The 24720-nt window shown below is 47.3% G+C and overlaps 1 protein-coding gene across 1 annotated transcript; it reads right to left on the reverse strand.

The window, feature by feature from the left end:
* Nucleotides 1-5707: 5707 nt before the first annotated feature.
* Nucleotides 5708-16373, reverse strand: EIF2B5 (eukaryotic translation initiation factor 2B subunit epsilon). Its single transcript, XM_032298443.1, has 16 exons — nucleotides 15458-16373; nucleotides 14266-14390; nucleotides 12903-13088; nucleotides 12633-12810; nucleotides 12463-12543; nucleotides 11191-11268; nucleotides 10615-10927; nucleotides 9278-9423; nucleotides 8947-9088; nucleotides 8722-8823; nucleotides 8440-8547; nucleotides 8187-8277; nucleotides 7768-7891; nucleotides 7084-7209; nucleotides 6291-6401; nucleotides 5708-6133 (listed from the first exon to the last, which is right to left on the reverse strand). Exons 1-16 carry the CDS (start codon nucleotides 15650-15652, stop codon nucleotides 6074-6076), a joined length of 2166 nt encoding a protein of 721 aa, XP_032154334.1. The 5' UTR covers nucleotides 15653-16373; the 3' UTR covers nucleotides 5708-6073.
* Nucleotides 16374-24720: the final 8347 nt, after the last annotated feature.

Here is a 24720-nt window from a genome sequence, read left to right on the forward strand (position 1 = left end):
CTGGTCAACATGGTGAAACCCCGTCTCTACTAAAACTACAAAAAATTAGCTGGGCATGGTGGTGCGTGCCTGTAATCCCAGCTACTCAGGAGGCTGAGGCGGGAGAATTGCCTGAACCCAGGAGGCGGAGGTTGCGGTGAGCCGAGATCGTGCCATTGCACTCCAGCCTGGGTAACAAGAGCGAAACTCCGTCTCAAAAAAAAAAAAAAATAGTGAAAGCATGCTTTTTGGCTAAGAAAATACAGTACTTTGTATTGACCTTATTTTGACTAAGCAAATGTTTGCGCTCTCATGTGTGTTTTATGATTGTTTCCTCTACAACCTTTTCATTTCCTCTGACTTTAATCATTGCCTTGTTTTTTCATGTTTTAATATATTATACTTCCCATTAATTTTTCCCATGTAATCTAATAGTTTCTCAATACACTCCTTGTTCACTCAGTCAAAGCTATTAGATAATCAATCAGTTCCATTTTTCCTGGAGACTTCCATTCTTTTTTTTTTTTAGATGGAGTCTCACTCTGTCACCCAGGCTGGAGTGCAGTGTCACTATCCCGGCTCACTGCAGCCTCTGCCTCCTGGGTTCAAGTGATTGTCCTGCCTCAACCTCCCAAGTAGCTGATATTACAGGCACCCACCACCACGTCCAGCTGATTTTGTATTTTTAGTAGAGACAGGGTTTCACCATGTTAGCCAGGCTGATTTTGAACTCCCGACTTCAGGTGATTGTACGCCTTGGCCTCTCAAAGTGCTGGGATTAGAGGCGTGAGCCACCGCATCTGGCCGAGCCTTCCATTCTTTTGTTCTGGTCTGCGCCACTCAATGTCTCAGCCTGTGGACAGCTCTCATTGTGGGACTTCTCTGCATCCTCAAAATTCCCTTTACCTGTCTCCATGGTTTTTTTTTAAATCTTTTAATTTTATTTTTTTTATATTGCAAGCCCACAACGAACATCATATACCTGTCTCCATGTTGAATCTGTTTCCTGGATACTTTACTCCTTTGTTTTATTTATTTGTTAATTGAGGCAGGGCCTTGCTCTGGTGCTCAGGTTGGAGTATAGTGGAGTAATCATGGCTCACTGCAGCCTCGAACTCCTGGGCTCAAGCAATCCTATCAAAGTCCTGGGATTATAGGTGTGAGCCACTGCACCCAGCCAACAATAAATTATTGAATTAAGAACAGGCCCATTCCTATAATCCCAACACTTTGGGAGGCTGAGGTGGGAGGATCACTGGAGCCCAGGTGTTTGAGACCAGTCTGGGCAACACAGCAAGACCTTGTTTCTACTGGGGGCGGGGGCGGGAATGGCTGGATGCATAGCTCACATCTGTAATCCAAGCACTTCGGGAAGCCAAGGTGGTCAGATCACTTGAGGTCAGGAGTTTGAGACCAGCCTGGCCATCATGGTGAAAGCCCGTCTCTACTGAAAATACAGAAATTAGCCAGATGTGGTGGCTCGTGCCTGCAATCCCAGCTAACTGGGAGGCTGAGGCAGGAGAATCGCTTGAACCCAGGAGAAAGAGGTCGCAGTGAGCCAAGGCCGCACCACTGCACTCCAGCCTGGGTGACAGAGTGAGACTCTGTTTCAAAAAAGAAAAAAAAAGAACATTTTAATTACTGGTTTTCCCTTTTTTTTTTTTTTTTTTTTTGAGATTTGAGACTGAGTTTTGCTCTGTCGACCAGGCTGGAGTGCAGTGGTGGTCTCCACTCACTGCAATCTCCACCTCCTGGGTTCAAGCAATTCTCATGCTTCAGCCTCCTAAATAACTGGGATTACAGGTGCGCACCACCACACCCAGCTAATTTTGTATTTTTTTTTCTTTTTCTTTTTTTTTTTTAAATAAAAGATGGGGTTTCACCACAATGGCCAGGCTGGTCTTGAACTCCTGACCTCGGGTGATCCACCCACCTCGGCCTCCGAAAATGCTGGGATTACAGGTGTGAGCCACCACACCTGGCCTGTATTTTTAATAGACATGGGGTTTGACCACATTGGCTAGGCTGGTCTTGAACTCCTGGGCTCAAGTCATCTGCCCACCTTGGCCTTCTAAAGTGCTGGGATTATAGGCATAAGTCACATTGCACCCAGCTTTTTTTTTTTTTTTTTTTTTTTTTTTTTTTGTTACAGGGTCTTGCTCTGTGATCCCGGCTGGAGTGCAGTGGTGTGATCATAGCTCACTGCAGCCTGGAACTCCTGGGCTCAAGTAATCCTCCCATCTCAGCCTCTTGAGTAGCTGGGACTACAGGCGCACACCACCACCCTTGGCCGATAATGTTAAATATTTTGTAGAGATGGGGTCTTGCTCTGTTGCCCAGCTGGTCTCAAATTCCTGGCATCAAGTAATCTACCTGCTTGGCCTCCCAAAGGGCTGGGATTGCAGGCATGAGCCGCCATGTCCAGCTGATTTTTCCTGTTCTCTTTCTGGAACCCAGTAGATGATTTTGTGATTTGGGGCGTTATGGATTGATCCTTTATTTTCTTATCCTTTTCTCCTGTATTTTTTTTTTTTTTTGATAGAGAAAATATTCATGATTCAAGATTCAGGAAGTGTGTAAAAATGGAAATACAATGAAACATCACCCTCCTATTTAGAATTCAAATTCTCCACTTCTCAAGAGAAGGAATTAATTTGTTTCCTTTTTTTTTTGGAGGTAGTCTCACTCTGTCACCAGGCTGGAGTGCAGTGGTGCAATCTCAGGTCACTGCAACCTCCGCCTCCTGGGTTCAAGAGATTCTTCTGCCTCAGCCTCCTGAGTAGCTGGGACTACAGGTGCACGCCACAATGCCTGGCTAATTTTTTGTGTTTTTAGTAGAGATGGGGTTTCACCATGTTGGCCAGGATGGTCTTGATCTCTTGACCTTGTGATCGGCCTACCTCAGCCTTCCAAAGTGCTGGAATTACAAGCGTTGAGTCACAGCACCCCGCCTTATTTTTAAATTTTAAGAACTCTTCTCCAATTCTTCCTTTTTAATGTACTTAATAGACACAATATCTTCTGAGTTTCAAGAACGGTTAATTGTAGCTTTTTCCCCATGAAGTTTTTAAAAAACTCCCTACTTTGTCACTGTTTCAATTTTCTGTTTGTTTTGGTCTGTCATACTGGAAGGTTACTCAGGTGTTTAGTGGTCCTTGGCTGTCTATTCATATTTAACAGAGAGACACCAAAGAGCAGATTAGAAGTTCAGTCTACGTACAAGACTTATTATCAACCAACAGGCTTCACTGTAGGGTGATCATGTCGGGGGAAAGCTGACTTCTTTTGTTGTTGACGAAACCAAAATTGTCAGCATGCGTAGGTATTTTTTCCCTGCAGTTGTTTATTTTTAGACTGGAGGTTATGTCAGTGTGTGCTGGTGTTGCGTCTCATTGCTTATATATTTTCACCTAATTCTTCATTTTCAGTCTAATACCGCACCTCTATCCCCACTATGCCTGCTCCTGAATGCAGAGGCTCTGATAGTTTAAGTTCTCCTGGACATTCTGAAATTTTATGGGCTTTTTCATTCACTATGCTGGGCACAGGTGGGCAGTCCGTCTGGAAAACTGTGACCTTTGGGCTTAGGAAACCTAAAGTCTATCTTTGCTGATTTTTCCCCTACCATTTCTCCAGAGACAGAATCTCCCATTTAATGCAGGGAGAGAAGTAAGGGTAATCACTCGGCTGGATCAGATGAGGTTGGGACTTGGTAGTGCTTTTTCTTATACAGATCTTTGTGTAATCTCCTTCCACCCACCCCTAGTTCTCAGCATCAGTCCATACCCTCCTCCGAGGTGCTGAACGTTTTCTAGGTTCAGAAGGGCACATTGGCTTGCTTCTTGTCACTAAGTTCCTCAGCAGGTAGAACCCACCTCATTCTGCTTTGTTACGTCACTGTTCACTCTTGTTTTTCATTTTCCAAAATGTTGACATCTCTCATTCATTGTCACCTCCCATTTTCCTTATCACTGGGTCACGTGCCTTTTTTTTTTTTTTTTTTTTTTGAGACAGAATTTCACTCTTGTCGCCCAGGCTGGAGTGCAATGTCATGATCTCAGCTCACTGCAACCTCCACCTCCCGAGTTCAAGCAATTCTCCTGCTTCAGCCTCCTGAGTAGCTGAGATTACAGGTGCCTGCTACCATGCTTGGCTAATTTTTTTTTTTTTTTTGGTATTTTTAGTAGACATGGGGTTTCACTGTGTTAGCCAGCATGGTCTCGATCTCCTGACCTCGTGATCCGCACACCTTAGCCTCCCAAAGTGCTGGGGTTACAGGCGTGAGCCACTGTGCCTGGCTAGAAATAATCTTTCCAAAAATGCTATGTAGACTACTTCTGATTTCTGTTATACATTCGGTACAGATCAGGGATGTCTTGTAAGTTACTTATATCTCACTGCTGTACTAACTCCATGCCAAAATGCCAGAATCTTCATACTAGACACTAGATCCTATACCTGACAAGATAGAAGCTGAGACTTACTAGAAAAGTAAATCAAGCCAAACGCTGGCTAGCCTGTCTTTTCCTTTTCCAGTGATACCTTCATACCCCCAAGGAGACTTCAGTCACCCTGTCCTCTGTTTATATCTTTTTTTCTTTTTTTTTTGAGAGTTTTGCTCATCACCCAGGCTGGAGTGCAGTGGCGTGATCTTGGCTCACTGCAACCTCTGTCTCCCAGGTTCAAGCAATTCTCCTGCCTCAGCCTCTCAAGTAGCTAGGATTACAGGCATTCTACCACCACGCCCGACTAATTTTTGTTATTTTTATTGGAGATAGGGTTTCACCATGTTGGCCAGGCTGGTCTCAAACTCCTGGCCTCAGCTGATCTGCCCGCCTCAGCGTCCCAAAGTGCTGGGATAACAGGCGTGAGCCACAGCACCCAGCCAAAATTATTGACATTATATGAAGACAAGGAACTCAAAAAGAAAAGACAGAAAGGCATGCCTCTTTTGGTTGAGGTTGAAGTGATACAGCAAAGTGACAAGCTCCAGCTCAAGAGTCCAGTATCAAACGTGGTTCTATCAGTTACTTGAAGCTTTCTGAGCTTCAGGCATCTTATCTGAACATGGGGATACGACTTCGTAAGTCTCACGTGAGGGTTAAATGAAACTGTATGTGAAAATGACTCGCCTGTCACATAGAAAACACTCTCATGTCAGGGAAGGCACCCCCCTCAGGGCCTTCCTATGTTCTTGGGACCTCCATTACTGGCTCTGCGTCATGTTTGTCTGTGGGGCCAATTTCCCCTTCACTGAAACACAGCATGCTGAAAGGCAGAGTTCTGGATTCTGAAAGTCCTTAGCTTTACCCCTCAAGAGTCATGTGACCCGGAGCTGATTTCCTTATTTTTAAAATGAAGAATGGCCCAGCTTCCCTGACAGAACGAGTACCAGATCAACTGGAAAGGCACGTGAGAGCGACTGGCATGTCTAATGGGCTTTACATACAGTCGGCAACATAACCCTCTGGCAGAAAAGTGTTCAGAATGAGACTCTGTGGAACAAACTTAGGCACAGCACCCTAGGACAAGCTGGTCCAGAGGCTGGAAAAGAACCTTGCCTTCCATTACCCAGGAGCCATGGGAAAGGTTAATTAGCAAGGTACCACAGTACCACCTAGTGGCCGGCACACCTGTCATCCCTCTCCCCCAGGTGTTACGGAAAGGCTACCCTGTCTGGTCACATACGTCACAGGCTGATTAGTCAGGGATGGAGAGAAACCAAATCCACCGCTCTCTTTTTTTTAATGTTGACATATACAAGTAGCAGAGAGCGCCAGCTGCTCTCTGCTGTTCCCTGAGGGAAAGCCGGAGCACAAAGCTGTTCCTCTGGCCTTCCTCCAACAGCAGGGCCTGCTTAGCTCCTCCTTAGGCAGAAGCTTTGTTCTAGTCCCACTTCCCACATCCCAGCTCCAGTCAGGACAGGAGGCACATGGTGGCTGGCGGTGGGAAGAATATTGTAGTTCCAGCCTCTGCTCCTTTAAGTCTCAGCCTAGATGGTGGCCACTCATCCCTCTGCAGCTAGTTCCTCACTTGTCCCAGCTCAGGAGCCAGGAGGGCACTCAGCCACACCCAATGGAGCAGCAGTGTGACTTCAGTCACCTTCGGATGACTCCTCTTCTGCCTCTTTTAGCCACTGGATGAACCTCTGCAGCTGTAAGGAAGCAGAGGCGCGATCCGCTGGGGGAGGTGCACGTAACTCTCCTGCTCCTCTTGGCAGATAAACAGCTCTAACGACCAGAGCCCCAGAAACCAACCACCCTGGAGTCCGGGGGCCAGGACCGTCTTGGCAAGAGGGCAGCAGGACTCACCTGTTGATTCTTGCGCAACTGCCGGCCCTTGTCAGTTGTATCTCTTTGGCTGAACCAGATCAGAATTGTTTCCTCGGCCAGGATCTCCAGTTGGTAGAAAGCCATCAGTACCTGCAAAAGGCCAATAAAAGGGACCTCAGGGGCCTTGGAGAGTCCCGCAGGATACTCTACCTGGCCCTCAGATCCCTCTACACACCGAGTAGCGTCCTCCAAAACAGACAGGAGTGAGCTGTTTGCTCTGCTCCTGGGGCAGGTCTAACTCTGGAACTATTGCTGGGGAGAGCTTTGCACATTTCCAGGCCACCCGCAGGATGGCTACCTTACCAGCCTGGCTCCAAGCAGTGCTATTCTAACTATAAGCATGACGTTGGGAGTGGATGGGCCATACTTGATTCACATTAGCTGCTGCTTCTTTTTTCTTTTTTTTGGATGAAGTCTCACTGTGTTGCCCAAGCTGGAGTGCAGTGGTGCGATCTCGGCTCACTGCAACCCCCACCTCTTGGGTTTAAGCGATTTTCCTTCCTCAGCTTTCCGAGTAGGTGGGACTATAGGCACACGACACCATGCCCAGCTAATTTCTGTATTTTTAGTACAGACGTATGTTGGCCAGGCTGGTCTTGAACTCCTGACCTTGTGATCCACCTACCCTGGCCTCCCAAAGTGCTGGGATTATAGGTATGACCCTCCACGCATGCCGGGCCACATTAGCTTTTATTTTATGTCTCCCAGCGGGGTGTCACCAACCCTCAATTGAAAGCAAGTACAGAAGAATGAGGATTGAGGCCCTATTTACCTTGGCCATAGAAGAACCAAGAGCTTCATGTTCCAGGAAGAAGTCCTCAATGGCTGCTAATGCTTCCAAATGGTCAGCTACACGCTTTATGTAGTTCCTGAAAACAGGGCTCCAGGCCTTGAGCAGCTATGGAACACAGAAGGGAGCTGCAATGTATTCCTGAGCACTCACCTACACCTGGACATCCAAGCAAACCCATATTGATGACATGGGTGGACAAGGGGGAGATGATACAGGGTCTGTGGAATCATGTCAGAGGGACTTGGGAATTGTTGACAGGGCTTGGGAAAAAGAGATTCCTTAGGGAAGGTAAAGGGGATCAGATGCTGTAGGCTGCCTCAAAATACCTATTCCCACCCCAAAGGCTGATCTTATACTGGGTCAAATCGCTGCCATACAGTGAATGTCCAGGTTCCTTCTGAGTACACCTTTGGGGGCCTAGTATGGTAGGAATCTTGGAGTTGCAAAGGCCAGTCAGTATTGAACTCAACCTGACCCCTCTGAACCAGCCAAGGCTGCTCTAGAGCGCAACCAGCTTCCAGAGGCAAGGAGAAAGGAACCGGATGTGACATATACCCAATATAACAAGACAGTCTACTCCTGAGTTCCTTTAAAGTCAAGTACAGCAAGGATGCGTGTCTGCCTCTACCCAGTCCCTTGTACTCAGCTCCAGTCTTTGCTCACAGGAAGCAGCAGGGCACAGTAGCGGCTTGGGTCAAGCGGGGAATCCATCTGCTGCAGGGGGAACTCCAGGACCACGTGGCTTAGTACCTGCATCACCTCCTTTAGACTTATGTTATAGGCATACCTGTGGGGAGACTGGGGTGACTCCAGGGCCTTCACTGGCCCTTCAGCATGCTTACAACTAGGACTCTGACAGACACTGGAGAAGTTGGATGGAACAGTATGGAAGGGGAGGTTTAGGAAGGAGAAAGTCTATGCTGAGGCTAGAACTTAATAATGCTTTCCTTGCTCCAAATACTACTGGTCTCTCCATTTGTGATGTCGAGGGAATAGGTTCCTATTCGGAGAAGAAACGCTTATGAGAAAGCCTCTACCTTCCTGGGATTGCCCCGAGGAGAACAGGAACAGACTGCTCTTACTTGAGAGAGTTGATTTCCAGGACTAGATTGTCACAAGAAATGTTCTCCTCTTTGCCCCGCTGCAGCGTTCCTAAAACTTCGTTCTGGAACACTGAAATCAAAGCAAGCGTAAGTTCACGGGCCAACATCGTCCCAGAATGCTCTAAGTCATCTAGTCTTGACTACACCAAACCCCTTCTGAGGAACGTAAGCCTTTGGCGAGTTGATCCAGGTGGAGAATAAACTCCAACGCTTTTCTCCCCCGGCCACTCACCTTTGATGTCATCCATCTGAGGGGAGCCTCCCCGGCTGTCCGGCTCCTCGGCATCCATACTTCGTTCACTTTCACTCTCACTCTCCTCTTCCATGTTGATATTGAGTTCTGAGAAGCCATAACAAGTAAGGAGTAAAAAAAAACAGCCATCGACAGAGAGCAATATACCTGCCCTGTCTGCATGAATAAAGGAGCGAATAAGTAATGTGACTCTGAAGTATTCACTCTCCTTCAAAATATTCAGATTCAGTAGGAGGAGGGCAGGCACAAGGCCTAGCTCACCCCACAGGCTGTGCTGCAGTTTCTCCTCTTCCTCCGTGTTCATGCCTGCAGTTTTCCAGAGGTGGCCCTGGCCAGCAACTCCCACTTCTGCTGGATTGTAACCTGGAAAAGACAACGATCTCTAGAGAGGGCCCCGAAGCAGCCCCAATCCCGCCAGGAGGAAACACTGGTTCTTTTATGAGGCAGAGACACACACAGATGCCCCACACCTGCCGAGTCTCACACCTCTCGTCTTCACTTTCTCCTTTTCTTGGTCAGCCCCAGAATCATCACTGAACTGGCCTTCATCTTCATCTTCCTCTGTATCTGGAGGATGTAAAGAGATCACCGAGCCCTCAGGCAGCTCGATGTTGGGGCCCACTACCACCTAGGGGGAAAACACAGAACCGATAGGGCGTGGAGGAAGAGTGCATCCTGACTAAGGCTAGAAGGTAAATGAAGCCACTGGATTTGGACCCTCAATCAGTCAGGACTATGGGTGGAAATAATGCTCCTTCTGGCTCAGTGTGACTGCCGCGCAATTCGGGGCCTATGCACAGTACAGATCAGGTCTTACCTGGGAAGTGAGGACACAGCGTGGCTTCAGGGTCACTTGTTCCTTGACCTCAGCATTGTCGCAAAGCAGAGACTGATGGATCTGTGCTCCAGCAGCCACTCGAACACCCTGCCACAGGTAAGTCTGGTCCAGCACCACGTTATCACCTGGCTCAGGATGGGAAGGCCTGTGGGTCACTAAACGCTCCAACTGCACACCAGAGCACTTCACAGAGGACAGGGGTGACTGACACCAGCACAGCTCCCGCCTAGCTCTCATTCCCCATCCCACAAGTCACCAGAAACACCCACTCACCCTCTAAACCCAGGCCTGAGAAGACAACACACTTCACCAAGTTTACAATTACAGAGTATATACAGGGCTTAAGAACCTGAGAACCTTCAGGGTTTCTGGAGATCCTCTGAACTCAAAACCTTATTAGAATCATATCCATGTCTACAAGCAGAACCAAATAATTCCACCTCTTCTGGTACATTTTAGCATCCAAGTCTTTTTTTTTTGAGATATGGTCTCACTCTGTTACGCAGGCTGGAGTGCAGTGGTATAATCAAGACTGACTGCAGCCTCAACCTCCCCAGGCTCAGGTAATCCTCCGGCCTCAGCCTCCCAAGTAGCTGAGACTACAGGCATGTGCCATCACGCCTGGCATATTTTTGCATTATTTGTAGAGAAGGGGTGTCACCATGTTGCCCAGGCTGGTCTTGAACTCCTGGGCTCAAGTGATCCTCCCACCATGGCTTCCCTAATGTGCTGGGATTACAAGTGTGAGCAACCACGCTCAGCCCCTAGAATCTGAGCCTTATTGTTGTTCCTGCAACAGGCAGTACTATTAGAAGCATCACATTCCTACAACCAAAATGATTTATCATGAGGCCAACCAGGCAGTTACAGTAGGCTAAAAAGAATACTGGACTTACAATCAGAATCCCCAGATTCAGGTCCCATTACTACCAATGGCCTTGGGCAAGAAAACCTTGCCCAGCCTGTTTGTTCATTTGTAAATTATGAGGATTAAATGAAACAATGCATATAAAAGGCCTCTGTAAACTGTAATACATGAAATAGATGTTGTTACTGCATGTTAATTACCCACTTGCTCCTGAAGGTGACTACAGGGTGCCCTGGAATGTGAAGTGCCATCCAGTGAGGCTCACAGGCCACGAATTAAGGTATTGCTGTTTTCAAATCCCTGCTTCCATCTTTCCTGAGCTAGCCATTCCAGTTCCTTATTCCCAGGGACTGTCCCTGGTATAGCCATCCCTTGTGCTTCTGGAGACAGGGCCTCCCCCAGGTTCCTGCTTCTAGGATAGTTGGCTTGACTCCCCACCTGTGCTCACCAATGTGGCAGCCGGGGCCAATGACACTGTTGGTGATAAAGCAATTGCTGCCAATGACAGTGCCCGACCCCAGGAGCACATTTTCCTCTAGGATGCTGCCATGGCCCAGGCTGACCTCAGGCCCTCGGTAGATGTTGTGCCGGGAATGAGTGCAGCTCTGGGTGCTGCTGTCAGTGAAGTTCGCCTCCGGGGTGAGAGGGTAGACCCATCGGCGGATGACGTCAGCACAGACAGCCGAGTACAGGCGTAGGTTGGAGACACGGGCACCGTATTCCTTAGTTGTTACGTGCATGTGGATCTGGTTCCCTAGGATCTGAATGAGAAGGAAAGGGAGGTCACCCAAGCATGAAAGACAAGAAGAACGCCCCCAAGTACAACTTTTGTAATCCTTGTAAGTTCCCCTCTGCCTCTCCCTGTCACAAAGACTTTTCTTTGTGTACGGTTCCTCCTGCCCCTAGCTCTTTTCCTCCTTCCTATGCCTCAATAAAACACAAAAAGGGATCAAAAGTTACCAGCATGAGATACAATCATAGCCTTCTCCTTTCTCCTAAAGAGACATTGGAAGACTTTTCTCACCTCCTCATTCACTAAGAGACCTCTCACAAAGTCATCTCGAGTTTGGTAGTCAAAGTTGTCTGTAAAGAGTTGCGCCACCTGTGGAAGGAGGTGGAGTGGGCTAAGATTAAGTACTATTCTTTAGGAACACAGATAAGCTCCCCAGAGACCTAGCAAACCCTGTGACAGCTGGACATGGACCAGAATTCCAAAGAGACTTCCACTGCGATACTGGATACAAGATCTTTGCTTTACAACAGATTCTTTAAAAAAAAAAAAAAAAAAAAAAAAAAAGGCCAGGCACGGTGGCTTACACCTGTAATCCCAGCACTTTGGGAGGCCAAAGTGGGTGAATCACAAGGTCAGGTGTTCAAGACCAACCTGGCTAATATGGTGAAGCTCATCTCTACTAAAAAATACAAAAATTAGCCAGGTGCAGTGGTGTGTGCCTGTCATCTCAGCTACTTGGGAGGTTGAGGCAGGAGAATCGCTGGAATCCGGGAGGTGGAGGTTGCAGTGAGCCGAGATCTCACCAGTGCACTCTAGCCTAGGCAACAGAGTGAGACTCCATCTCAAAAACAAAAAACAAAAAAGCCATGGTGGCTCATGCCTGTAATCCCAGCATTTTGGAAGGTGGTCAGATAGCTTGAGATCAGGAGTTCACGAACAGCCTGGATAACATGGTAAAACCCTGTCTCTACTAAAAAATACAAAAATTGGTGGTAGTGCATGCCTGCGGTTACAGTTACTTGGGAGTCTGAGGCAGGAGGATCCCTTGAATCTGGGAGGCCGAGGCTGCAGTGAGCCATCATCGCACCACCGTGCTCCAGCCTGGGCCACAGAGTGAGACCCTGTCTCAAAAAAAATATATATATATAAATGAAAATAGGGCCGGGTGTGGTAGCTCATGCCTGTAATCCCAGCACTTTGGGAGGCCGAGATGGGTAGATCACCTGAGACCAGGAGCTCAAGATGAGCCTGGCCAAAATGGCGAAACCCCATCTCTACTAAAAATACAAAAATTAGCCAGGCATGGTGGTGTGTGCCTGTAATCCCAGCTACTCAGGAGGTTGAGGCAGGAGAATCAGTTGAACCTAGGAGGCAGAGGTTGAGTGAGCTCAGATCACACTATTGCATTCCAGCCTGGGCAACAGAGTGAGACACTATCTCAAAAAATAAAAATAAAGAAAATAAAGAGGGAGAAGAAATATCCCTTGGCCTTCTAAGGGGGGCAATAACAGACCCGTAGAGTTCCACTCTCTAGGTGTGCAGCCCCAGCCCTGAAGAGCTCACCTGAGGAGAACAGATGCTGATCTGACAGTCCAGTAAATCATAGCGAACCTCCACTCCATCTCGACTACCCTGAAACAGGCTCTGTGGGAAGAGGTTATAGGACTTTAACTTGTTTCTCCCACTGAAGCCTGCTACTTCCCCACCTCAAAGGACCCCAGATATCCACACACCAGAGGAAATGAAAAACGCCGGAGACCCTGGGTCTTCTGAAAATGGAGAACCCTGTTGGTGGCACTGTCCACGGCCACTACCACATTGTCTTCAGGGCAGCGAGTCGGGTGGCTGGGGGATGACTCCTTGAAGATCATCGTCATCACAGAAACATTTTTTTCTAGCTTCCGTCTCAACCTATAAAGGACAGGAGGGAGAGAAATGCAAAAATGCAGGCTCAGGCCTCTGCTGGTCTTTAATCCTTGCTCTTGTCATTCTCTCATCCTGACCTGTGTTCCTCAAGGGCTCTGGTGATATTGATGTTTGAGACGACATCCCCATACACCAGAATGAAGTCAGAGTGCACCAAGGCCTTGGCATCAACATCACGGAGGACATCTCCCAGTGATCGATACAGTGCTGATGTAATTATTCGGACCACATTGAGAGATGTAGGGCGGCACCACTTGGACTTCCTAAAGGGAGAAGGGTGAGGGGCATGAGTACATCAAGCATAAAGATCATATGAGCCTTCCCCATTTTTATCCCCCCTTCAGCATTCACAGTCCTTCTGGACGGCTTCTTTGGGTTCTTGCCAGCGTCTTCAACTTCAAAGAGAATTATGAACTGTAATTAATGCTTTCAGCATCTGGTGTCACCAGTCTTGTTTTTTTTGAGACAGAGTCTCACTCTGTCGCCAGGCTGGAGTACAGTTGGTGCAATCTTGGCTCACTGCAACCTCTGCCTCCCGTGTTCAAGCAATTCTCCCACCTCAGCCTCCCGAGTAGCTGGGACTACAGGCACACGCTACCACGCCCAGCTACTTTTTGTATTTTTAGTAGAGACGGCGTTTCACCATGTAGGCCAGGATGGTCTCGATCTCTTGACCTCGTGATCTGCCCACCTCGGCCTCCCAAAGTGCTGGGATTACAGGTGTGAGCCACTGCGCCCGGCCACCAGTCTTGTTTCATGGGTTAGGAAACATGGTTATTTCCTCTCCATACCTTGACCCCTGTCCCCAAACATTGATTTGAACTCAAAATCCTGCTGAAACCTAGAATACACGAAGTAGGAACACACTTCATGTCGGCTTTCCCTTTCTGCAGTCCATATAGCATTTAGGAACTGTCTGATGGAGACCATGCTAATGTCCTAGTCTGTATTTCCTGGACTTCCATAAGTGATGAGACTCCCTATTTTTCAAGATTTCAACAAACACGTAAGTGCTCACTACATGCCTGGCACTGAACTAGGCAGTGGGAATACAAAGATGACAAGGAGCTCATTTAAATCCTTGCAGGTGAGAACAAACAAGATTTAGAAACTCAGTGGAAAAACAAAGATGTTATTGTTGTAACTTCCATACTGAAGCCATTACATCAAAGCAAAGTCCACTGGGATCAAACTTTGTAAGTGACATTCAGAAAAAAAACAAGTTTATTCTTTAAACTTTGTCACAGAAAACCCAAGACAGGCAGATACAAGGTTTCAGCTGCTCACCTCCTGATAAGCCTAGAAAATATCCTTAGAACTTACAATGACATCTGAGTAGACAGTTTTCCCCTCTCACATTTCCCCTTACTTAGTTACATTCCTCCTGAAAAAACTAGAAAAAGATGGCGAAATATGCAAAGAAAAGTTGCAGAGACTTACAGTAAATGTTCTTTGATTTGAGCAGCTTTCCAGCAACAAAAGACAAATGTTTCCTGTACACCTGTGGCAGTCAGGAATTCCAGAGTGTAGTCAATTAACGCCACATTGGCCAGGGGCAAGAGGACCTGAAGGACATAAGATTGAAAAAAAAAAAAATGAGTTCTCAAATCCCTCTGGGTACCCCACCACAACAATTTTCACTCTTATGTTAATATTTCCAAACAGTGTAGTTTTGCTGTATCTTTCCAATTCAAAGGTAAACAGGTTCCTGCCGTTGATGTTCATGCCATGCGCTAAGCCTGAGTCTGAGATGTTGCAATTTGGGGATGGTAAGTACAGAACCCATGCGCCTTGTATCTGACACAGAGCTGTGACAGAATGGCAGTTCACCGCTGGCAAAGGGCAATACTGGAAATCAATCATATTTCCATAAATTTAAGCACTGCTAAGGCCTTCTTCCCCATAAGATTTCCTTCCTTGATCCTTTTCTAAGAGTCAGAGGTTAGCCATCTCCCATCGCTTTTCAAAAATGAACAGCCATTAGGCTTTTTCGAGGGAATCAGGGAGGATTTGGATTTTCCTTAAATCCAACGCAGTTCCCTCTCTTTGAACTGAGGACTGCTGAACGACCCAGCTGAGTCCAGTTCCCCATTGTCTAGACAACTCGGGGGCGATGGCAAGATGGCAATCAACCACTAAACCCATTTTGTTCTTTCGACAGATGGCACTATCATTAGAACCTGGAAGGAAAAAACAAAAGTACACTGTCCGAGATCTAGTCCCCTCTTTTTAAGGGATTATTACAGTCCTTTCAGAGGCAAAAGGTCGTTTCTTTTCACCTAAGCATCCGTCATCTGCAATGTTAAAAGCAGCGCTGCCTCTTCTAGGAGCACTGAATCCCCGCGTGAAGGCTTCTCTCAAGTGCTGTTTCTACATTAGCTCCCTTCCTTCCTCTCAAACCCGAGGTGGACAGCATTACGAGTGCCCCAAATCTGCCAGCCACTCACTTGGTCAGCGGTCATCAGGGTTTACACAGACCCTCTGCCTCCTTCCTAACCACATAAACTCGGTTTTAGGATAACAGCATGGACACAAGTCCTTCAGGGGCATGCTGTACTAGTTAGCCGAAAGGAGAACTTGCTCCAGCCCCGCCAACCTCCCTGCTCTGGCTGCTCGCGTGCGCGGCGCTCACCCGAGGCAGGTCCTTGGAGATGGGGAAGAAGCGGCGATCGAAGCTATCGGCCACCAGAACTGCTTGCAGGGGCGGCGACGGTTCCTCCTCCGCCCCTCTGGCTCCCCCGCCACCGCCGCCTCCCGACCCCGCGCCGCTGCGCTTGTTGGCCCGACTAGCCAACACACCAGGCGGTGCCACCACAGGGGCCGCCATCTTCTTCTCCCACGGCCACCACTTCCGCAAGGAAGCTGACACCGCACGCAGTAGGGGACAAAAAGATCCAGCACTTGAAAGGCGAAGGACTAATTAACGAAGGGAAGGAGACGAGGAGGGAGCAGTGCGCATGCGTCTTTTCCGGGCGCCCACTGGGGTCTGAGGTTGATCCCGGAGGCGCGAGGAGTGGGGACGGGTCACGGTTGTCCCGGCCAGTGGAGGCGCAGGGTAGGGGTGGGGTCCCAGAGACGTCGTACTCGTTCTGCAAGTATCGTAGGACTTCATTTGTATGAGAACGAGCCCAGATTCTTGCGGCGTGATGGGATTTGTGGTCGCCGCAAAGGGGCCAGCGCCATCCGGAATCTGTAAACGTCCAGCAGTTTCCCCGCCCCACGCATGTGAAATATGTAGCCCTCCGCATTCATTCTAGAAAATTCTGGAGACCCAGCGCCTTGGGGAGGTGGAACCGAGCCAGATGGCCCCCCGCTGCGAGAAACCCACAACCAGCATAAATAGAGAAGGTGGCATATAGTAAGGGGACTAATAATTCCACTGAGAGCTGACTGTGGGTCAGGCACGATGCAAGCATCATCTCATATTAATTCGGCACATATCTCTGCAAAACATCTTATTCATTCGTTCAGCAAACATTTCTTGAACTCTCAGAGGGATGAAGGACGTTTACCCAGCTAGAAAGTGGAAGAACTGGTATTGGAACCCTATCTGATTTCAGAGCTCCACAATCTTGCTGCCAAGTTGGGTGGGGATAACCGTGGCTATTTTGTGTCTTCATCTGTTCGCTCATCCAGCCTGTCAGCCTCCGCTGTCTTAAGCAGAGTGGAGACGCGGGTGGATCTAGGCGCAGCAGTAAGTTGTACTGGAGTTAACAGCAAGCTTTCCCGGAGAGGAAGGTGCCGGCGTAAAGGCCCCGGGCTTGAGAAGGCGCAGCAGCACCTTACTCTGGGGAAAGACGCGGTGGCTGCAGGGAATAAACCAACTCTGCAGAGGGGCGGGGCGGCGGGACGAGGCAGGAGCTCTTCCGTCAGGCGCCGCGCCCTTTCTGCACGGGGCCCGTCCAGGTTCCACAGCGCGGGCCTCTGCGGTCCCCGCCAACTGTTCCCATCCCGCCCCGCGCTGCACGTCGGGATTTGGAGTTCGCGAGGCTGAGTGGCTTCCACGTGGCGATTCCGACTTAACCCGTCGTGCTCCGGCGCCCGACTCGTGGGACCGACGAATCTGTCATCTCTTCCCTCGTTAAGGAGCGGAACGAAAACCATTTGATTTTGGAAAATTTAGCCTAGAAAAGGGAAGGCAGAAGGTAACTACGCAAAAGTTTTCAATTAGATGAATGGACGTTGTAGAAAAGGAATGTTCAGCTGTCCTGCAAATGCAGAGGTAGAAGTACGGGTGGAAAAAAGGAATTAAATAGGACACACACACACACACACACACACACGCACGCACGCGCGCGCGCTCTCTCTCTCTCTCTCTCCCCCCGGTGATTGGGTAAGGAAAGTAGGTCCGATTGCAGAATTTATTTTTATTTATTTTTATTTATTTATTTATTTTTTTTTTTTCTTTTTCTTTTTTTTTTTTTAGACGGAGTTTCGCTCTTGTTACCCAGGCTGGAGTGCAATGGCGCGATCTCGGCTCACCGCAACCTCCGCCTCCTGGGTTCAGGCAATTCTCCTGCCTCAGCCTCCTGAGTAGCTGGGATTACAGGCACGCACCACCATGCCCAGCTAATGTTTTTGTATTTTTAGTAGAGACGGGGTTTCACCATGTTGACCAGGATGGTCTCGATCTCTTGACCTCGTGATCCACCCGCCTCGGCCTCCCAAAGTGCTGGGATTACAGGCTTGAGCCACCGCGCCCGGCCAGAATTTATTTTAAATGATCCCTGCAACCTCGGGAAGTGAATCCGCTGCCAAAAGGCATTTGTGCTTATGGTAAATCTAGGTCTTAAAATTCTGTAGACTGGTACTTATATGATTTTAATAGATGAGTCTCAGGAAGACTCTCTCAAACTGTTATTTTTGTTGTTGTTTAAAAACTTACTTGAGGCCGGGCTTTGTGCCTCATGCCTGTAATCCCAGCACTTTGGGAGGCCGAGGCCGGTGGATCACGAGGTCAAGAGATTGAGACCATCCTGGCTAACATGGTGTAACACTGTCTCTACTAAAAATACAAAAAATTAGCCGGGCGTAGTGGCCGGTGCCTGTAGTCCCAGCTACTCCGAAGGCTGAGGCAGGGGAATCGCTTGAACCAGGGAAGCAGAGGGTGCAGTGAGCCGAGATCGTGCCACTGCACTCCAGCCTGGGCAATAGAGCCAGACTCCATGTAAAAAACATAACAAGCCGGGCGCGGTGGCTCAAGCCTGTAATCCCAGCACTTTGGGAGGCCGAGGCGGGTGGATCACAAGGTCAAGAGATCGAGACCATCCTGGTCAACATGGTGAAACCCCGTCTCTACTAAAAATACAAAAAATTAGCTGGGCATGGTGGCGCGTGCCTGTAATCCCAGCTACTCAGGAGGCTGAGGCAGGAGAATTGCCTGAACCCAGGAGGCGGAGGTTGCGGTGAGCCGAGATCGCGTCATTGCACTCCAGCCTGGGTAACATGATTGAAACACCGTCTCAAAAAAAAAAAAAAAAAATAACAAAAACAAAAAACTTACTTGAAATATACTAGAAATCACATATACATAATTTCACACACACACGCGTACACACACTACATAAAGAAGTAAAAATTCCTTTCCCTACTTCTTTCATCCTATAGAATCTGTGGAGTTATAACCATTCTTAATAATTCGATGGGTATTCTTTCCATTTCCCCCTTAAGTTTATATATCTAGCACTAGAGCTAGAGTATATGCCTGCCTACACACCCACATACAGACACCCATACATATGTATTCAAACATAAGGTATGTATATCCACATGTATTCAAACACAGAATTATGTTTAGGTAATTATGGTTATATGCTGGTACGCCAGAGCCAGACTGCCTGGCTTCCCTTCCAGGCCCTAGGTGGGTAACTTTGGGTACTCAGCCTCTCTATGCCTGGACTTCATCTTTGAAATGGGATATAATAATATTTATCTTATAAGGTTCTTGTGAGAATTAGATGAAAGCCCTTAGAACAGGCATTGACACACTGTGAAGGTATTAGTTATTTTGATGATGATGCATTTTGTCTGCAACTTGATTTTTATTTAACATATGATGGAATGTAGACAAACCTAGCCATTTTCAATGATTCCAGAATATTCCACAGCATGAATATACCGTTGTTTATCCAACCATTTCTCTCTTGATGAACATTGCAGATTTTTTTCTTGTAGTTTTATGATTACAAATAATGCTGCAATAGTTTTCTATATATAGTCTTTATAAATTTGTATTTATTTCTTAGAATCTATTTATTTATTTATTTATTTATTTTGGGACAGAGTCTTGCTCTGTCGCCCAGGCTGGAGTGCAGTGGTGTGATCTCAGCTCACTGCAACCTCTGACTACCAGGTTCAAGCGATTCTCCTACCCAGGCCCCCTGAGTAGCTGGGATTACAGATGCTCGCCACCATGCCCAGCTGATTTTTGTATTTTTAATAAAGATGGGGTTTCACCATGTTGGCCAGGCTGGTCTTGAACTCCTGACTTCAGGTGATCCACCCACCTCAGCCTCTCAGAGTGCTGGGATTACAGGCATGAACCACTGCACCCAGCAATTCCTTTCTTTTCTTTTCTTTCTTTCTCTCTTTTTTTCTAGAAACAGGGTTGTGCTGTGTTGCCCAGGCTGAAGTACAGTGGCACAATCATAGCTCACTGCACCCTCGAACTCCTGGGCTCAAGCGATCCTTCTGCCTTAGTCTCCAGAGTAGCTGGGACAACAGGCACGCACTACCACACCTAAGTTTTGTAGTTTTTGTAGAGATGGGGTCTTTCTGTGTTGCCCAGGCTAGTTCTGGTTCTTTCTCTGCATTTAGATTTCAAAATGAGTCTTGAATATGAAGTCAGTGTAGAACATAAGCTCTGCGGGCTTTCTGTTTGTGTTATCCACTACTGTGGCCCAGTTGTCTGGAAGAGAGACTGGCACATGGCAGATTCTAAGTATTTGTTGAATGAATCACTGGTTGTTGCTAGTCAGTCATCAAGTGTGTGATCAACTGCAGACAAACAGAAGTAATTCCTGGCTCTCCTAAGGCTGGGGCTCTTTTTAAAAGTGAAAATACCACAAAACATAAAAGCTATCTTAACAATTTTTTAATCTTGGCATGGAGAATTGATTGAAGTTAGCCATTTTTAAGTATACAACTCTGCAGTGTTACTTACATTCACATTGTTGTGCTACCATCACACCATCCATCCACAGAACTCTTTTCATTTTTTTCATTTTTTTTTTTTTATGTTTTTCGAGATGGAGTCTCACTCTATCACCCAGGCTGGAGTGCAGTGGTGTGATCTCCGCTGACTGCAACCTCCGCCTCCCAGGTTCAAGTGATTCTCCTGCCTCTCCTTCCCGAGTTGCTGGGTGACAGGTGTGTGCCACCACACCTGGTTAATTATTGTATTTTTAATAGAGATGGGGTTTCACCATCTTGGTCAGGCTTGTCTCAAACTCCTGACCCTGTGATCCACCCGCCTCAGCCTCCCAAATTGCTGGGATTACAGGCATGAGCCACCATGCCTGGCCTGTTTTCTTCTCACTTTATTTTTTATTTTATTTATTTATTGATTTATTTATTTGAAACGGAGTCTCCTCTGTCACCAGGCTGTTGTGCAGTGGCACAATCTCGGCTCACTGCAACTTCCGCCTCCCGGGTTCAAGTGATTCTCCTGCCTCAGCCTCCTGAGTAGCTGGTACTACAGACACGCGCCACCATGCCCAGCTAATTTTTGTATTTTTAGTAAAGATGGGGTTTTACCATATTGGTCAGGCTGGTCTTGATCTACTGACCTCGTGATTGGCCTCCCTAAGTGCTGGGATTACAGTCAGCCACCATGCCCAGCCTTTCTTCTAACTTTAAATGGCACTTTTCCTCTTCCAAAATTCTATTTGTAATATATTAAAATAATGGTAGGATATGTCCCCTTCAGGGCATCCTTGATACGTATACAAGAGCTGGCCTTTTCTAGGCGCTGCTAAAGAGCCAGGACTCTGGTGAGAGGAAGCATTAAACTGGTGGAGCACTCTGAGGGTAAGTCTGGGGGCATTTTGTGCTTCTCAGCTGGGCTCACTTGTTGCTTAGTGGACTGAGCTTGTTATTCATTGCTGTTGTTTATTTTTCTAGTTACTTTGAGGTCTGCAATAGTTGTTCTGAAAGTTAAGAGTTCTAAATATACTACGGGATAGCTGAGGTCCATGTTGTAGCTTGCTAGAAAATGACAGAAGAAATACAATTCTGGACTGGATGCGTGACTCACACTTGTAATCCCAGCACTTTTGGGAGGCTGAGGTGGGTGGATCCCCTGAGGTCAGGAGTTTGAGACCAGCGTGGCCAATATGGCAAAACCCCGTCTCTGCTAAAAAAAAAAAATTAGCCGGGCATGGTGGTGTGCGACTGTAATTTTAGCTAGTTGGGAGGCTGAGGTGGGGAATCACTTGAACCTGGGAGGCGGAGGTTGCAGTGAGCTGATATCACGCCCCTGCACTCCAGCCTGGGCGGCAGAGCGAGACTCTGTCTAAAAAAAAAAATAACAATTCTGAGTTCTTTCCTGTTCTTGTTTTCGCTTCCAGAGATATACCTCGTCTCCAGGGTATAACAATCCTTTTTGTCTTCTAGGCTGAAGTTTGAGGGGAAAAAAAGTCCTTCAAATTTTATCCATAGTTGAGTTGAAACAGGTTGGGATTTTTCAAAAGAAATTTTGAAAATTTCAAAATCCTAAGGGAAGAGAAGGGAGAAAAAATGAAAATAAAGTCACAATAAATACACTACTTAGGCTGGGCCCTTCCTGATGAAAGGCTGGAGTGGCTTGTGGCGTTCGGCAACACCGCCCCCTAGAGGTCATTGCTGTCCTACGCTCCAACCTCCCCAGCAATTGTTAAGACTATTCAGATTCCTATTGATACTGAGCATTCCAGGATTGTGAAGTGGGAGCCAGCCACATCCATGATGTCCGTGGAGACTAGAAGAGCCCTGCGGAAAAAAATTTTACCTGGCTACTCTGAGATCCAGACATGCACAGACCAGCCCTCTTGAAGACAGCTTGAGCTTCCTGAATGGGGCTGGAATGGAGAGAGACAATGGGATTTCTGAGACAGCATTGCCAGGAGAAAAACACGTGGCTGAATGGGTCAGCCCAAACATCAGGGGCTTGAATCCAGAGGGAGGAGGGGCTGGAGGAACAGTGCGAAGCTGTGCCTGGCTGCTCTTTATCCAGTCTCCTCTGAGGAGCGTGTGTGGCCCAGGACAGGAAAGGCTGTGGTCTGTAGGAGGAGCAGTAGGTAGGGTGGCCATCTGTCCCTGTTTGCTTAGAACTGTCCCAGCCTTAGCAATGGAAAGTCCTGGCTCCTGGACTGAAGGAAGCTGATCCTTTCCTGGCCCTCTGAAATGATTGGTCACCATAGATAAGGGTCACTCAGTGCCAAGAGTTCCGCTGTGGGAACTCCTCTCTAAACAGCTGACCAAGAGAAATAGCCAGTTTCCCCAGCGCCTGGACAGGAAGGAGTCCCTGAATCTGATGGGCCACAGGTTAGCAACCCTGTGACACTTATTGGTGGCAAAACACCACAGACAACAACAACAAAAAGAAATAGCCAGAGAGAAAATATATACAGCATTACCTAAAGGGGAACAAAAATGAGATTGACTTCACTACAGCAAATATGGAAGCCGGGAGAAAATGGCGTAACATCTTCAACGTGTTGAGATAAAATAATGTCAACCTAGAATTGTCTTCCCAGAAAAATTATCTTTCTTTTTTTAAATTTATTTTTAGGCTGGGCACAGTGGTCCATGGCTGTAATCCCAGCACTTTGGGAGGCCAAGGCAGGTGGATCACCTGAGGTCAGGAGTTCGAGACCAGCCTGACCAACATGGCGAAACTCCGTCTCTACTAAAAGCACAAAAATTAGCTGGTTATGGTGGCGTGCGTGTCTGTAATCCCTGCTACACTGGAGGCTGAGGCAGGGGAGTCACTTGAACCCGGGAGGTGGAGGTTGCAGTGAGCCAAGATTGTGCCACTGTACTCCAGGCTGGGCAACAAGTAAGACTCTGTCTCAAAAAAAAAAAAAAATTCTTTTTTTAAAATTTTTTTTATTTTTTATTTTTAAGAGACGGGGTTTCACCATGTTGGCCAGGATGGTCTCGATCTCGTGACCTCGTGATCCACCCGCCTCAGCCTCCCAAAGTGGTGGGATTACAGTGAGCCACTGTGAGCCACCCATGAGCCACCATGCCCAGCCCCCAAAAAAATTCTTTTTAAAAATATTTCTTTCTTGGGCTGAGTGCGGTGACTCACGCCTACAATCCCAGCACTTTGGGAGGCTGAGGTGGGTGGATCACGAGGTCAAAAGTTTGAGACCAGCCTGGCTAATATGGTGAAACCCCATCTCTACTGAGGATACAAAAATTAGCTGGGTGTGGTGGTTTGTGCGTGTAGTCCCAGCTACTCCGGAGGCTGAGGTAGGAGAAATGCTAGAACCCTGGAGGTGGAGGTTGCAGTGAGCCAAGATCACACCACTGCACTCCAGCCTGGGCAACAAAGCAAGACTACATCTCGGAAGAAAAAAAAAAATTCTTTTTTAATAAAAGCAGGGTCTCCCTATGTTGCCCAGGCTGGTGTTGAGGTCCCGGGTCAAGTGATCCACCCACCTCAGCTTCCAAAATGTGGGGATAACAGGCATGAGCCACCACACCGAGCTGAAAAATTATATTTGAGAAACAAAGGCAAAATAAATACATTTTCAGATAAACAAAAACAAACAACTGATCATCAAAAGACCTTTACTGAAGGTGGGGGTGGAGAGGAGAAGCTGATTAAGTGGTATAAAAATACAGTTAGATAGAAAGAATATGTTCTCATATTTGATAGTACAGTAGAAAAATTGTAGTTAATAATTTTACTATTCATTTATCTATTAGAGACAGGGCCTGGCTCCGTTGCCCAGGCTGGAGTACAGTGGCTTGATCATGGCTCACTGCAGTCTTGAATTCCTGGGCTCAAGCAATCTTTCCACCTTAGCCTCCTGAGTAGCTAGGATTACAAGCATGTGCCACCATGCCCAGCCAATTTTTTAAATTTTCTTGTAGAAACGGGTCTTGCTATGTTGTTCAGGCTGGTCTCAAACTCCTGGCCTTAAGCAATCCTCCTGCCTCAGCCTCCAAAAGTGCTGGGATTGCAGGTGTGAGCATCTTCACCTAGTCAACAATCATTTATTGTCTATTTCACAATAGCTAGAAGAGAAGAGTTGTAATGCTTCCAACACAAAGAAAGATAAGGCTGGGTGCAGTGGCTCATACCTGTAATCTCAGCACTTTGGGAGCCTGAGGTGGGTGGATCACCTGAGGTCAGGAGTTCAAGACCAGCCTGGCCAATGTGGTGAAACCTCTGTCTCTACTAAAAATACAAAAAACTAGCCGGGCACGGTGGCGAATGCCTGTAATCTTGACTATTTGGGAGGCTAAGGCAGGAGAATTGCTTGAACCTGGGAGGCAGAGGTTGCAGAGAGCTGAGATTACATCATTGCACTCCAGCCTGGAAGCCTTGCAAGATAGAGTGAGATTCTGTCCCCCAAAAATGTATATATAAATAAATAAATAAAAAATAAAAATTATATGAAATTAAAAAATTCAGTAATGCAGTCACATTTGCCACATTTCCAGTGCTTAATAACGATGTGTGGCTAGTGGCTAATATATTGGACAATGCAGATATAAAATATTTCCACCATTGGCCGGGTGCGGTGGCTTCCGCCTGTAATCCCAGCACTTTGAGAGGCCCAGGCAGGTGGATTATGAGGTTGGGAGTTCAAGACTAGCCTGGCCAGCATGGTGAAACTCCGTCTGTGTCAAAAATATACAAAAATTAGCCGGGCACGGTGGCAGGTGCCTGTAATCTCAGCT

Source organism: Sapajus apella, unplaced genomic scaffold (assembly GCF_009761245.1).
Source record: "Sapajus apella isolate SASKATOON/1434 unplaced genomic scaffold, GSC_monkey_1.0 scaffold38, whole genome shotgun sequence".
Taxonomy (NCBI): Eukaryota; Metazoa; Chordata; class Mammalia; order Primates; family Cebidae; genus Sapajus; species Sapajus apella.

Excerpts from the sequence above, each read along its gene's own strand:
- EIF2B5 (XM_032298443.1), bottom strand. The coding sequence starts at position 15,652 with ATGGCGGCCCCTGTGGTGGCACCGCCTGGTGTGTTGGCTAGTCGGGCC. Across the intron at positions 12,544-12,632 it reads GGCGTTTTTCATTTCCTCTG|AGCCTGTTTCAGGGTAGTCG; the intron begins GTGTGTGGATAT and ends CTCTTCCCACAG. Across the intron at positions 6,134-6,290 it reads AGTTGCGCAAGAATCAACAG|CTGCAGAGGTTCATCCAGTG; the intron begins GTGAGTCCTGCT and ends GCTTCCTTACAG.